This window comes from Festucalex cinctus, chromosome 1 (genome assembly GCF_051991245.1).
Source record: "Festucalex cinctus isolate MCC-2025b chromosome 1, RoL_Fcin_1.0, whole genome shotgun sequence".
NCBI lineage: Eukaryota > Metazoa > Chordata > Actinopteri > Syngnathiformes > Syngnathidae > Festucalex > Festucalex cinctus.
The window spans coordinates 30,113,664-30,128,839 of NC_135411.1; the positions used below are offsets into that span (position 1 = coordinate 30,113,664).

Below are 15,176 nucleotides of genomic sequence, written 5' to 3' on the forward strand. Positions count from 1 at the left end.
AGCTAAATGGGAGGTGATGGAATTTCATTGGAGAAAGGTGTCAGCTCAACATGACAGGAAGTCATTATTACATGAGTGCAATGCCACATTTACCACAGTATATCCTCAAATAGAGATCAGCCCTCAAAAAAAGGATACCATGTCTGTCATAAACGTGGATCAATACCACCACAAGTGCCTTTGGTGTCCTCGTCAGAATCAGTCATGATGAAAATATAGTAGAATATGTGGAGGTCTTTTTATAAATTGCCAAACACAAAGTACTTTAAAATGCTATTCCTCCCATTTATAAATTTTTTTTTTCATTGGATGTACGGTACATGATTTTCGCATGTACCACATACTGCTCTGCTAACAACATGTTTAACAAGTGATGACATGACATTACATTTAAATAATTAATATAAATAACTCTATAAATAAAACAAATAAATAAAATCCATAGTTTTACTGTTCATAAATTATTAAATAAAATGTGGCATTTGGAGCAAATCAAATTACTATCCACTCTGTCGTGTTTTTTTTTTTTTCTTAGTGACATTTCTACCAGTATTTTATCTTTCGTCAACAGAGGCTGAAACAGTGGAAAGTTGCAGACTAAATGCAATGTTCATCGTGTTATGTGTATGTTTCAATGTTGTCAAGCTCAACATGTCTACTCTGTAATAGTGAAATATTCACTAATAAGAAAATCTTTCAGAAATTGGAAATAGATTTGTTAAACAGTGCACAGTCATGTTGCGAACTGAATCATGGCTAAGTCCACTATGTACTCATTAACTACTATAATTAGCTATAAATATCCACCCTGTCATTGTTCAATCTGTCAGCAAGCTCACAAATGTTGCTATAATTTGCATGTACAGTGTTCCCTCGCTATAATGCGGTTTACTTTTTGCAGCCTCGCTGTTTTGCGGATATTTTTAAGTGCAATTTTGCATGGATTTTTTTTTTTTTTTTTTTTTTTTTTTTTTTTTACAGTAATGCATCTATTTAATAAAATTGATGGTTTGAACATTGAGACTTTTTAAACAAGAGAGAAATGTGAGAAAATGTAAATGCCTTGATGAGAAAAGTGTATAAATTGTATGGTGAGGGGTTTTAGAGCCTTAAAACATTTATAAGAAATGTAAAACATAAAGCTAACTTCTTCGCAGATTTCATTTATTGCGAGTATTTTTTTTTTAACCAAAGCCCAGTGGAAAACGAGGGAACACTGTACATTGTTTGCTTGCAGGCATTTTATTTATTTTTTCAAAAAGGTATTTAAATATGCATTTCTAACAGCATAATAAGTACTCATTTCTATCATACGCTGTATGGCTAATACATAAATATATAATGTGAAACATTTTTGTACAAATGATGGCCACTGGCCATTACTTGGATGAGAGATGGTTAACAATTAGAGTAGAAAAACTCCTGTTGAGCACATGAGTTCACCCTCTGTCATCATCCTGCTTCCCCCTTCATCTGATCATATAATTAGATTAAAATAAAACGTGATTAGATTGCAAAATTACGCTAAATTAGAATCTAACAGAGGCCTTTTATTATGTCAGCCCAACAGGCCACCCTCAAACAAAGACGCAAGTATGAAAGCCATATACTGTACATCACTCGGTGCCTCCAGGTGGCAAAAAAGTGAAGTCATTACAGCTGCTATTACTTTTCCACATAATTTGTGCTCAGTCTGGCAAGTGTTGGACCGGTACTGACAGCAGCCAGATAAGCAGTATGAAGTGCGCACCCTCCGGTTGAATAAGCCAACCTTAATTAATAATAATAAACAGGCCTCACATAAAACACGTAACTATGGAGCGTCTTCTCTGAGGAGTGGGAAAGCAATTTGTTTAACACATCTCAGACCAAAAGTTTATGACAACAGAAATAAACTTTAAGCTTTGAACTCTTTAAGCCTCCAGTGTGTTACTGTGTTACCATGAGGATGCGACGGTAGCTGTCCCGGTCAATCCCCCACAGTTTCAGATCAGTCTTGGCCTTCACTGTGGCCGCTCTGGGAGTGCCGTAAATCAGGGCCAGCTCGCCGAAACTGCCACCCTCTCCAATGTTGGTCACCCATTCCCCGTTCACATACACCTGTTGAGAGACCAAGAGCAGGGAAGATGATGTTCAAAACTGCAGGTCAAACAGGCCTTTGAATGAGCAAGAGCCAACACAAAACAATAAAATGTGTTGTAGTAGTGCATGGTGTACTCGAGATTACCAACAAAGTATAACAGAGTATCACACACTTAAATACAGTATCTATCCCTGAACGGTGTTACAAAGTACCAATACAATATACAGACTACATATATCACACTGTTTTTTGTTGCTCAATCCCTTGCCAGGTGTGCTGTTGTGAGTCACCAACTGTATTTTTCATGACTGTCCAGTTCAGGTACGTCTGACTATCCCACTCTTACAATACGTAGTTGACACAGCTATCGCTATCCTGCTCACAAAATCCACTTTGGAAACTCAATGAATCATGGTGATCTGTATTGAACTGTATATTGGAAAAAAACATGACTTTACACTTGCCATTTAATCAGCTTCAATCTGTTTAATCAAGAGTTGTTTTGCTGTTTGATTAAAGTAGGGTGTTCTACATGACTTTGGCATGCATACGGCATGCTGGACCTTTTTGCAAACAGTTTTGCCTCGATAATTGTCTGCTAATTGTGTGGGTTGTTTTTGTTCATCCAGCATTCTTATTCACCTTAAAGTCCCAATCTCTGACTCTTCTTGACTCCCTCCTAAGTTTCCAGGCAATGTGATACACTTTCTTGGCTTGTCCCTAAGCATTTGATCCCTACTAAGCCATCAGATGAGACCCTCTAAAAGGCCCTCTATCCCTCTTGTCTACCCATCAATGCCTTTTTCATTCCCGCTTTCCTTCTCTTGTTTGTCCTTCCCTTTGATTTGAAGGTCTACTTTCAGATCTGAACACACATAAATCAAAATAGTGGCTGTCGTAACATGCGCGTGGTCTACACTACCACAGACAATATAAACTCATTCACTCTCTGATTCAGTTACGCTTTGACACAGCAGCACACAATGCGCTCAAGACTCAAGATTATTTGAATGGTTAAAATGTATAGAATGTTGTAAATGTTGTTATGGTTGCTTTGACCGGGGATTTATTTTAAAATGGGTTGCTGTTCCATTTATTTTATTTTTTAAGCAATTATACAATTTTTCTTTTCTGCAATACCATATGCAGTGAAAAACAAAGGGGGGATTTGGGGGGTCATGCGTTTGCAAAATAACTGCTTGCCTCAGTATAAAATTGATAAAGTAAATTCACTTAGAAAAGACTATAAACAAACTAAAAAGTGTTGACACAGTGCAATATGTAAATTAGAATCTTCACTTTATATTAACCAAGACTAAAATTAAGCAAGTGGTAACACAATCTCTTCCATGCATTTGTTAACTTCTAAGTTGTTCTAATTTAAAAAAAAAGAAAAAAAAAAGGTTCCATCCAATAATACTGTATAAAGTAAATTAATTTGTTCCTAAAGCATTTGCCATCATAAAATCTTTATTAATTGCAGTTAATTATGAGGGGATGTTTCAAGTCCTGTCAAAGCGAAACTAAATGTTTTCTAAATTTGACATCCACAGAGAAAAAATAATTGATATTTGGGGGATGGGTGATTCCTGCCATGCAAATCTGGAAACTTAAATGGTGGAGAACTGTTTAACGCTATATTGCCACAATTGGACGGATGTTATGGCTCAATGCTCTTTTCCCGTTTCTTGTATTTCGAGTATTATCCCCTTTTTCATTTCCAGTATTTCGGTCATCATTCTGTTGAGTTTTGCAAAAGAAGATTTTATCTCCTCTTCTAGTCTCTTTTTCTGCTAGACATATTGCAACAATGTAGTTAAAAATCACAAGCAACCCCCTTCCACGTCCTTGAGACTTTGACAGTCATGATGATGGTTTGAGTTTCATTTGACGTTGAAGACATATTTTTCCTGGTTTAATTCAGTTTTGTTTGACTTTTCGGGTGTTCCACAGTACATTGTTTCTATCAAGTCATCATGTCTGCTCATTGTATTTGTGCACGTGTCTCCATCTCTCCGGTGGTCTGATTATGTGGCTTTGTGCAGCTAACCTCACCAGCTTCGGCTTCTGTCCAACTATGAGGGCCCTGCGCTTACCGCCGTAAGCCGATAAGGTCACTTCCTGTTTAACTCCCTGTCGGCTCCTGTTTTATCTCTCCACTTAACTCTATCGCTGCATGTCAGACGCGCGAAGACAAAAGATGTCCTCGGTTTGTCTGCCTCGACGTGCGCCGACTCCACAGGAAGATGTTCAGATTGGCATCGAAGTGGAACTGAACTCGGGAGGGAACAAAGCACGGAGGCAACTAAATACAACCTGTCCATTGTTGAAGGGGAACATTGTTTCAACATGAGTGGAGAAGGCTGGATTTTCCCTCTGAAAACCTTCTTTTTAACTCCCTCAGAAACAAGGAGGGGAAAAATGAAACTGCACAATGGAATCCCTTTTGAATTGCCGAAAGATCAGACAGACTATGACGAGAAAATGAATGAGTGCTTCTTGATGGCCACTTACGTCCACTTCGCCCTGGTCAATCACATAAAAGTTGTCTCCTTCATCACCTGCAGGGAATAGAAAAACAAAGAGTGAATGCCACACAATCTGCCTTTATCTTTTCAATCAAATTGACATTTGAGACCCCAATTAAAACATACTTATCTTTGGAAATTCCCCCTTTAGCACACACACCTTAATAAAGTACATTCCAATAGGAATAAAGGAGGTCCTTGGTTTACTACATCGTTAACTTACAATAACGCAGCACCAAAATCATATTTAGAGTAAACATTTGCATTAAATACTTTGAGGCCATAAATGCATGTATAAAACAATCAAATCTTAGTAAATGCATGTCAGGATTGTGGTAAATGTAATCTAAATCATGTCTAAATATTTCTATGCCAGTCATTAGTCAGGAGAATGGAGAAAATCATGAGAAAATAAATAACTTGGCAGATTCAAAGCTCCTATCAGTGAGACAGGCAACAATATTTGCTTCCTCCAGCTTTAGCAGTTTGGATCAACTAATTTGTTGCAAACAATGAAATGTGAAACAACAAAAGCATTCCTTGCGTTCAAATTGAGGCGAGCCAGGGGAGGCAATTGTCTGACGATGCCTAAAAGCATCACGTCTGGAGATAAGGTTGAAAAATGGTGTTCCTTTAATTATGCTATCTGTTACATAGGGCTCACAGGAATTTATTAGAACAAACTGCATACACGAGCACCGTGACGCCACGCCCAACGCGACAATAAGTAAGACTCGAGTGGGTAATGATGCATGAGCGTACATGACACAAGTATGTTCGCGTTTGCATTTGTTGGCGTGTGTGTGTTTTTCCTGTGGGCATGCTCACCTGAGGAGTTGAAAGCCAGTGTGTAAAGTTCACCCGAGTTCACACGGCTAATTAATATTGAGTGGAGGCCGCTCATTTGTCACACAAAACGATCCTTGTCCGTCTGATGGCCTGTCCGAATGGCAAACTTGCTGCAACCTGGCTGAACCCCCCCCCCCCCCCCCCCCCCCCCCACACACACACACACACACACACACACACACACCATTCCCTCTCGCTCTTTCATCTCTTATATCTCCCTTGCACTTCTGTCTCTTGCTGTCATTCTTTTCTTCGGCTCTTCCTGTCTTTTATCACGTTGGCTCTCCAAACTCTCATGCGCTCCTTCTGCCTTTGAGCTCAGGCAAATATTTGACCACTATCTGCACACACACTTTCAGGCCTCGTATACTCATTGTGGCTATGACCATTCATACAGGTTGACTTCTTAGTCGGAAAGCATGGCATGTTTTGTAGTCAGTATGCAGAAGTGTCTCAAAGTGATACCGCCTCGATTTAGTCAACAACCGCAACACAGTAAAAGATGCAGGGTTCCCAGTTGTATTTGTAATGGAGCTGTCAAACGATTACATTTTTAATCTGATTAATCACATCTTAAAATTTGATTAATTAACAATTAGTCACTCAATTAAAAGGGCTTTTATCAACATTCCTCGCCCGACAAATTCAAAGTGCACCTGTTAACTCTTTGACCGCCAATAACGATCAGTAAAATCACGACGTATGCCGCCATCAACGTTAAATGACGTCAACTAAGTTTTTTTTATTTTATTTTTATTTTTCTCAGTGCAACGTCTAAGTGCAGCACTGCCTGGTCAATGGGTTGTGGAATCAAAAACACTAACTATGGCCAGCAGATGCAAGCATTGTATCTCTTTTTGTGAACGCTAAAAACCTTTGTCATATTAAAGTTTTTTTTTTGATAACGTGGCAGTAAAAGAGTTAATAATGTTCCCTCTAAGCTGCACGCGTGCGCAATTGCGCAGTGCTCTCACCCTATCAGCGCACAGCAAATGTCTGCAGCGCATTAAAAAAATCCAAACGTGAGCTGTATTTACTGTTTGTAGTTTTTGTATTATCTTCCTATAAAGACATTGCAAACTTTATAGAGCACGTGATTAACCGAGTGGTTCCGAAAAATGTGTCAAAAAAATAAAAGCTGCACGCGTGCGTGGGGAACACCCACGTCGTGCCCGTGGGACGTAGCGGCTCCATCCAAAATGAATGGGCAACACAAGGCTATGGTGATTCCGGATAGCGCGTAGGTATACCACGCATACAACAGGACACCATTCCTACTTCCCTTATAGTTTCAATAGCATGCAGTTTGGGTGCACACTCAATTTTTTTTTATTCTAGTATGATTACACAAACACATTCAGCATTGACGAGACTGCAGGCGTAGTTTACGACTTATGAATGATGCTCTTCATGCGTTTCAGAAATGCTAATGTTTTAATAAATGACATGTTTTCCATTATGTTTGAATGGACCAAAGTAACTTTGGTTGTTTAGCTACTAATGCATTGCAGGTTCATGTGCATCCAGTTGGAACAATTAAAACATTCTAAGGTTGCACAAAAAAAAAAAAAAAAAAGACATGAAAAGAAAATAAAGTTGCTCATGTTTATATAAACCGTTTTAAGACTCATTTAGCCTATGCTTAAAATGAGCTGTGTGATTAAAAACAAGTAACAAACTTAGGGCTAATTCTAATTGTGTCACAAATCTGATATATGTTATTTGAATTTTTTGTAACATACATACATCATGTAATTTATGATCTCAGGTGTGCTACTGGTTTGGTCGGCATGTGCATGTTTGATGTTGCCAAGGGCTTAGCTGCTGTATATAAATGGAGTAAGTTTAGTTTACATTTCACAGCCAATTTTGTCCTGCTGGGCTTTTTTCTTGAATTTCATTGTTCTGACAACATGATGCAGACAAAATTTGAGTCGCATTCACAGATATAGCTTCAAAGAGAAGTGTTATAAATGCATTCTAACCAATGAAATATGCATGTAGCGCTTTTGCAGACCAATAAGTCTGTCAACAATACGCCGCCGCACACGGTGGCAATTTCACCGTAGAGGCAGTAAATAACGTGAAAACGCTGCAGTAAAATCTGTGTTTTCAAGTTCACTGGGCTTAGTGGGTGGCAACGTAAAGATGGCTGCCGGTGGCTTCACTTCTCGCTATGGTGAGTCCATTCATATATAAGTCCATGGATGTTGCTCACTGTAGTCCAAGGAACACTCAAGAAGCTCAATATTTTAATATCTACATTTTAATTTTCTCTTCAGGAAATGTTTGTTTAAATGTAACTCAAGCCACAGTCGATGACTTGAAGCCCATGTCTAAATAGTGTTAGATGGCCCAGGGACTGCATGGGTGGCTTCTTGAAACTGCACAGTTGTAGCCCAGACATGAGCTATGACATCAGTTCTGTGTACACTGCATACCTTACCCTATAGTGTATATAACAATGGGCTGTCTGGAACGGAGGTGCCTGCAAACTGGGCCAGATTCATTATCTCCAAATTAGGACTGATATACTCCTGGACCTTGCCTTTGAGGTGCCAGAGTTTAGAAAGTGACTGACTGGGTGTGTTTAGTCCACATAGCTTTGCTTTCAAGATCGAGAGTACATGCCGCCAGTTGTTTGAGGGAGAATTTACATTTACAAATGAGAGACTTAATTTTGGATTATCGTCATCTTCTATGGTTTATTTTTCAGAGCCTCTATTGTCCTTTGAAATAATTCTCCCCGTCTCAGACTCCCAGTCTGATTGCTGTTCATTCATTTTTGGAATCACCTGGTCTGGTCAACTTGCCCTGCCTTTTCTGTGCCATCCAGTCAGAATAGAGTGTTTCGCCTCTGGAATTAGTCAGCGTCTACTCGGTTCCCTTGTCTCCTCGTGTTAGTTTTGGCAGTTTATTGTCCCATGTTGTTGTCTGTTTGTCATGTCATACCAGTATTTTGGGTTCTTAAATATCATATTTCTCATGTCTCCTGCCCTGCATTGTGGGCACACCAGTCTGGACCACATGCAACTTATTATGGCAATGTTGTTACTCATGAACACTAAATTTGCACTACAATTAGACAACTGTGACAAGAGTGTATAAATTCAGGCCTCAAATACATACCTTGCTGGATGACCGTTTCCCCAGCGATGTGTGTGACGGGGAACATGGCATCGAATATGTCACTGAATAGGAAAAAGAGGAAAGGACATAGTAAATATTCCTTGACGCTCACAAGAACACACAATGCGCGCGCAGTTGTTTGTTTGACTGCACAGTGGAATGAGGGGGACAAGAGTGAAGAGCCATAATCACTGTGTTAACTCTGTCATCTGAGGCCATTATTCACTGACTATCATGACGCCTAGCCGAAGACGACGGGCCTGGAACTCTCGATGACCCTGACACCCGCACACACACACGCATACGAACCTGCACACAACAACACGCCCAACTAACTGCTTTATTTATCACTGTTCAACTTTAGAGCCCCCAAAAAGAGGTCAACACACAAAAAGAAGAGCAGTCACTAAAGTCATAATCCATTTGTGACAACAGACAATTATATCTACAATAGGAGCTCGGTGTGTTTAAATACACACAAATGCAATGTTACAAAACATTTCTTCAGCTGTATATTCACAGTTTTGGTATGACATGTTGGCCCAAGACGTAACACTATGTTGTTATAGCACATGATCAAAGGTTTTTTATCTCGGAGGCGCTAAGAAAACAAACCAAATGGCGGCTTTGCAAAAGCACTTAATATCTGTTTCAGCCCGGCAGCGAAAGCACTTGTTCGCCCGCTCCTAATCGGGCCGTTAAAATGCATGAAGCCTCTGCGGATTTGAGTTCCACTGGTAGGATGTGTCGGGGCACGAGGAGGCTCAGTATCCTTCCTCTCCTCTGCTCTCTTGCCTTCGGGCTATTTTTATCTACCTAATCAGCCGCATACCACCCATCGTATAGAGAAATATAGAAAAACAATAAAAGCAAATCAAAGGCACACAAAAATTCACTGAGTGAATCTGGGGCAGGTTTGAGCATGTTCGCGTATGCGTGTATCACTGAATGCCAATTGGAGCCCACCCATCTCTGTCTGAGCATATATTGGCTAAGAAAGTACATGCAGATTAGTACAAAAATTATGTGGGCGTTGAACATGTCTGACTCCACACTAGATGACAAAGCAGCCAAATACACTTTACTACAACACACTGCTGACATAAACGTCTCGATTGACGTGACCCTTGATATCTGCAATATTTCAGGTTGGCAGTATATTCATGAGTGGAAATACTGTTTGTATTTGCTTATGCAATACTGAATAAAGGCAGGTGGATTTACTGCACCCTAAAGTAAGCCTTGACAAGTACTGCTGACAAAGACTCATATCATAAATATGATGCATGACATACTCTCTTTGGGTTTTGTTTTTATTTGTATTTTACAATACAGTGCTATTCCTTCATATTAAAAGGTTGATTTTTGGAGGGGTTGAAACAAATGAATGGCATTTCTATTCATTTCATTGGGGAGAGTTGATTTAGGACGCAAGTGCTAGTTGTGAGCGTGGTCACTAAATCCATTAAACTTGCAAGTCAAGGCACCATTTCATATACTTTTGGAGTGAACAACTTCAGTGTTTGTTTTCTTAAATTGTCCATTTTGGCAATCATTCCTACAAAGTACATCATCTAGCCTAGCGTCACTAACGTAAGTACTCACCTACAGTACATAGAAAGTCATAACAAATGGTACAGTGTCTTAATTTGAGTCAGTTATTTGGTACAGTAAGGGATTGCAGTAATGGAGATGCTCAGCTGTACAACATGTGCATAGAAGTCAGAAGAACATCTGCAGAAGCTCTTTCCTAAGGTCTGTGGTGACCACCTTGTTTCTGGTCATGGATAACTAACATCCTTGTGAATCAAAATACCTTCCTTGCCGAGATTTTCGGCAGCGGGAGATCAGTTTATTAAATGAAGTGAGGAAGACCCTAAATGAGCATTTTTGTGTGGCTGCGGTGATGCATTGTACAACTAATAGGCTGCTCAAGACTCATCGTCACGGTGTGAGGATCAAAAGCAAGTGAACCTGTGCTTAGGTAATTACCCATGACCACTTCTGCTCTCTCCGTACCCTCTGAATGCATCGGTGAGCACAACAAAAGAAAAATTGATGCTAGTAATTACTTCCCCTCATCTTTACCTGTCTCATTTTCCCTCTTCTCTTCATCTTCAACTTCCTCTCAGTCTGTTCTCAATCACATTTTCCCCTTATTCTCCCCTTCTCAGTTACCCTTTCCTCCCCTCTAATTTGCTTGCTGACCCACCTATTCCTCCCCATCACTCGCTCTATCGCCCCCTTCCTGGCCTGACCCAGATGGAGTGATTCGTCTTGTTCTTCCTGCTATCTGTAGCCTCCCCCCGTGACCTTGTAGAAAAGGTAGGGCGGCCCTCGAACAATGGATGTGCTGTTCTGACAGAGAGCAGACAGAAAGGCCACAGAAGACTCTGACTGGGCTACGAAGTTCACCTCCACACGAAGGAGGAGGACAATACCCTCTGTCAATGTGTTACCCACACTGCACAGGACAAGCATGCATGCAATAATTTTCATCATCATCTCAAAGAAACCTTTATAAACCCCACATGGAGAGTCATTGTGCAAAGATTAGATTGTGTGTTTATATTACAGGAAGAATCAGCTTGGGATAATGGCACTTGTATATAAAAAGGTGGCTATCAAGTCAAAGAAGCATCAGTTTCAAGGAAGGACACCAAAAGATGCTGTCACAGGGATCTTATATAAAAAGTGATACGGTGAGAAAGAAGACACCCTTTCATAACGCCCTACATTGTGCACCATTAAATAAACAACTCTTTGAAAGAAACAACGCATCTTCTGTTTTCAAGATGCGGTGAATTCATAAAAGGTAGAATTCTGTTCACACTTGGTCCTGGTTGTGTAAGCCTAGCCTTCACTGTACCATTTTGTCACTTAACCAAATGCTGCCCAGTAAACAGTAATCAACCTCAGGATATCAAACCATTGCATGTCTTAAATTACCAAACACCACACTGTTAAGATTGGCATTATACCCTACAATGTACTACTATCTCATTATGTATGTCCAAATATGGTCAATTTGATACTTTTCACAAATCAAGTATTTTCTACCCTTACTACAGAATTGACCAATTCACCGAGTTGAAAATAGCTCAAGAAAAATAAATAGCTTGAGAAAAAAAAAAACTATTTTATTGAAAGCTCAATTGTCTTAAAAGTGTTGCAAACTGCCTCTTTCCTCACTCTGATAGCTGTGCAGCATTATGTCGTCTCAAGATTAAAAGTATGGATGTTTTTTAGAGGCTTTTGAATACGTCTGTTTTGATAAAAATTGTGCAAGACGGGTGCTGCATCAAAGTTGCATTGACATGAAGCCCATACAGTGTGACAAGGCTTTATGAGCCAAACAAAGCAGTCAAGGCCGTACAGGCCAAAAGTTTGAATACACTTTTATTCAATGCATTTGCTTTATTCTCATAACTGGTTACTTTGTAGATTCTCACTGAAGGCAAAACTATGTATGAACTGATGTGGAGCTAAAAAAAAAAAAGTGAAATAAACGAAAATGACTGGCATTCTTACCTCTGAGAATTCCTTAAAGACTGTCGGAAAACCCTTTCAGGTGACTACCTTTTAAAGCTCATTGAGAGAATGCCAAGAATGTGCAAAAAATTAATTAGAGAAAAGGGTGGCTATTTATGTATGTACAGTGATACCTCAGCTCACGAACATAATTGGTTCCCAGAAAGTGTGTGTAAGGCGAAAAGTTCGTCTTCCGAACATTTATTTCCCATAAGAAACCATTAAAATGAGAATAATCCGTTCCCAGGTCCCTATAAAACATAATTTTCTACTAAATAAGCCTTAAAACTACACAAAAATATACCTTATTTTATGTATAATAAATGTGCTATTGTATTGTAATTAAAGAAATAAACTGTACTGTATAATAAAGTCGTTTTATTTACCTTTGTGATGGTACTTCTTAAGGATGGTAGCAATGGTAGACTTAGCGTACTGGTACTGGGGCGCTAAGTCACACAAACGCACACCTCGTTCGAGTTTTTCAATGATCTCCTTCTTCTGCTCGATCGTAATTTTCTTTAATGTCTTCTTATGCTATGTTCTCACCAAATCCGAAAAGGCGAACTGGAACGCTTCATTTGCGAGCGTTTCACCGCGTAGAGTGTTTATGGAACGGTTGCCGCTCATTCGCGCTTTCGTGCTCACCGGAGCGGAGGAGGCGTGTCCCTTGGTGAACAAGGAAGTGGAGCACTTTAGCGAGTCAACAAAAAGTGAGAACCGCCAACTACTTTCACTTCTTTCCTGGGACTAAACAGCCGTGGCACTATTTTCTTCTTTTTTGAGGTACGTGATAGCACTTTCGCTTTTTTTAGTGGCGCGAACCCCATTGACTACAATGCAAACGCGCCACCGAATCGCCGTCCCTCGCTTTTGGTGAGAACGTAGCATTAGGCTTAACACTAGCCTGTGGTGGGGTCTTTTTCGGTCCCATAATAGCAAAAGTACACTCAATATGGTCCAAAATGTCTATCAAACACAAACCGCGTCCGCACTAAAAGAAAGGGGGTGACGAACTGGGACGCCGTAAGCGTGCGTCAGTTTCTCGTGGCCGCCACCGTGGTGCTGTTCGACCGCGTGGTTTGGTTCGTCCGCCGAAAACTAGTTCGTCAGCAGAGACTATATGCTCGCGAATTTAATGTTCGTGAGGCGAAAAGTTCGTGAGCTTAAGCGTTCGTCAGCCGAGGTATCACTGTATTTATTTGATTATTTTCTCCTTTTTTTGTTAAGTACATAACTCCATGTGTTAGTTGTCATAGTTGTCGTCATAGTTTTGAGGCCTTCAGTGAGAATCTACATTGTACATAGTCATGAAAATAAAGCAAATGTATTGAATGAGGTGTGTCCAAATGTTTGGACTGTACTGTACATCTTGCCAAACTGTATTTCAAAGGTCAAATAGCCATTGTTGCAATATGAAAAAGATGTGTTGACTAGGCTGTAATTGATGGAAATTCATCTGTACGCAAACTTTGTGGCTAACTGGCTCCTTTTTGCACCGCAGGATTTTAGCTATCAATGTTTAACAAGACAGACCAACTCAAATATACTTACTATCTAATAAACAGTGAGTTTCTTACTCGTAGCAACTTTCAATCTTCAGATATAATACTTCAAGGTTCCCATGGAGTGAGAAGTGGAGTTACGACACTTGTCAGATAGTTGAGTGTTCAAGAGAGTAAAAAGATTTGCCCTCAGGGTCTTTTAACACTTTAGACTGGTAAATAATTTGTTCATATAACAGACCAACTGGGAACTGTAATGACAAAATTTGGGCATAGGTTTCTGCCCAACAGCGACAATATACATCGAGTTTGTGATGTACTAGGAGATGAAATTTACATTCCTTAAACACAACAGTAGCACAATCACCAACGTTCATTTTAACCAACTGTGAACACAACTCGAATCTGACTGAATCAAATTTGATTCCATTTGCCTCATTGGTGTTGGTCTGAGGTTTAAGACCTCCAAAATGTACGGTTACAAACTGTAGCCCTTTGTTCACTACAATTTCATACTGTAAATGTGAACAGAAACCAAATAAGGTTTACAAACCCCTCTACAGAAAAGACACATCGTTGGACAACACATCCGTCTTCAGTATCATCCATCCATCCATCCATCCATCCATCCATCCATCCATCCATCCATCCATCCACTACCAGTTATCAGAGGTTGGTTCGCGAGGGCAGCAGCTCTAACAGGGAAGCCCAGACTTCCCTCTCCCCAACCACGTCATCTAGCTCCTTCTATCCCAAGGTGTTACCTGGGCAGCTGAGAGACAGTCTCTTGAGCATGTCCTGGGTCATTCACTCTTCAGGGAGGTGTCCCAGAGGCATCCGAACCAGATGCCTAAGCCACTTCAGCTGGCTCCTCTCAATGTGGAGGAGCACTGGCTTGACTCTGAGTTCCTCCCGGATGACTGAGCTTCTCATCCTATCGAGCCCGGACACCCTGCAGAGTAAACTCATTCTGGTTACTTGTATCTTGTGGTTTTGTTTACGACCCACGGCTCGTGACCATAGGTGAGGGATGGAACATACATTCACTGATAAATCAAGAGTCTCGCCTTTCGGATTAGCTCCTTCTTTACCACGACGGCCGCATCCATTCATTCATCCATCCATTCTCAATAACACGTCCTCTTTAGGGTCACAGCTAAGTTGACTTTGGATGAGAAGTGTACTAAACACTACACTGGTCACCAGCCAAATAGAGTCTTGGATACAACACAAGATATCAAATTCAAGACTACTTATATCATGCTGAATGACATGTTGAAAACCAACTCCTTGTTGTAGCTCTTGGAATCTGCTGGAATGAAAGGCCATGATCTAACTAAAGGCAACTCCCCAGTATTGTGCTCAGTAAACCTTTTGGGTTGTCCTGGGCAATTTCAGTCATTACGCGTCTTAAAAAGTCAGCACATTTGTTGTTATGCCCTCATTCTTCTTTGTCACTCTTACAACAGCTGCTTATTTAGTCGCCAGCATGTCTTCATCAAAACATAGCACAGTAATTACGTCTTGAACTAAAAACACTTTTGTTATGTA

The 15,176-nt window shown here is 40.2% G+C and overlaps 1 protein-coding gene across 5 annotated transcripts in view; it reads right to left on the reverse strand.

Moving 5' to 3' along the window:
* prkar1b (protein kinase, cAMP-dependent, regulatory, type I, beta) overlaps window positions 1-15,176 on the reverse strand; it is a 74,715-nt gene that overhangs the window by 15,705 nt on the left and 43,834 nt on the right. For all 5 annotated transcript variants that reach the window (XM_077528309.1, XM_077528318.1, XM_077528344.1 and 2 more), the window contains 3 exons: window positions 8,590-8,651; window positions 4,598-4,644; window positions 1,942-2,100 (listed from right to left, as the gene is read on the reverse strand). In XM_077528309.1, coding sequence (XP_077384435.1) covers window positions 1,942-2,100; window positions 4,598-4,644; window positions 8,590-8,651 — 268 coding nt within the window. The remainder of the gene's footprint in view (window positions 1-1,941; window positions 2,101-4,597; window positions 4,645-8,589; window positions 8,652-15,176) is intronic.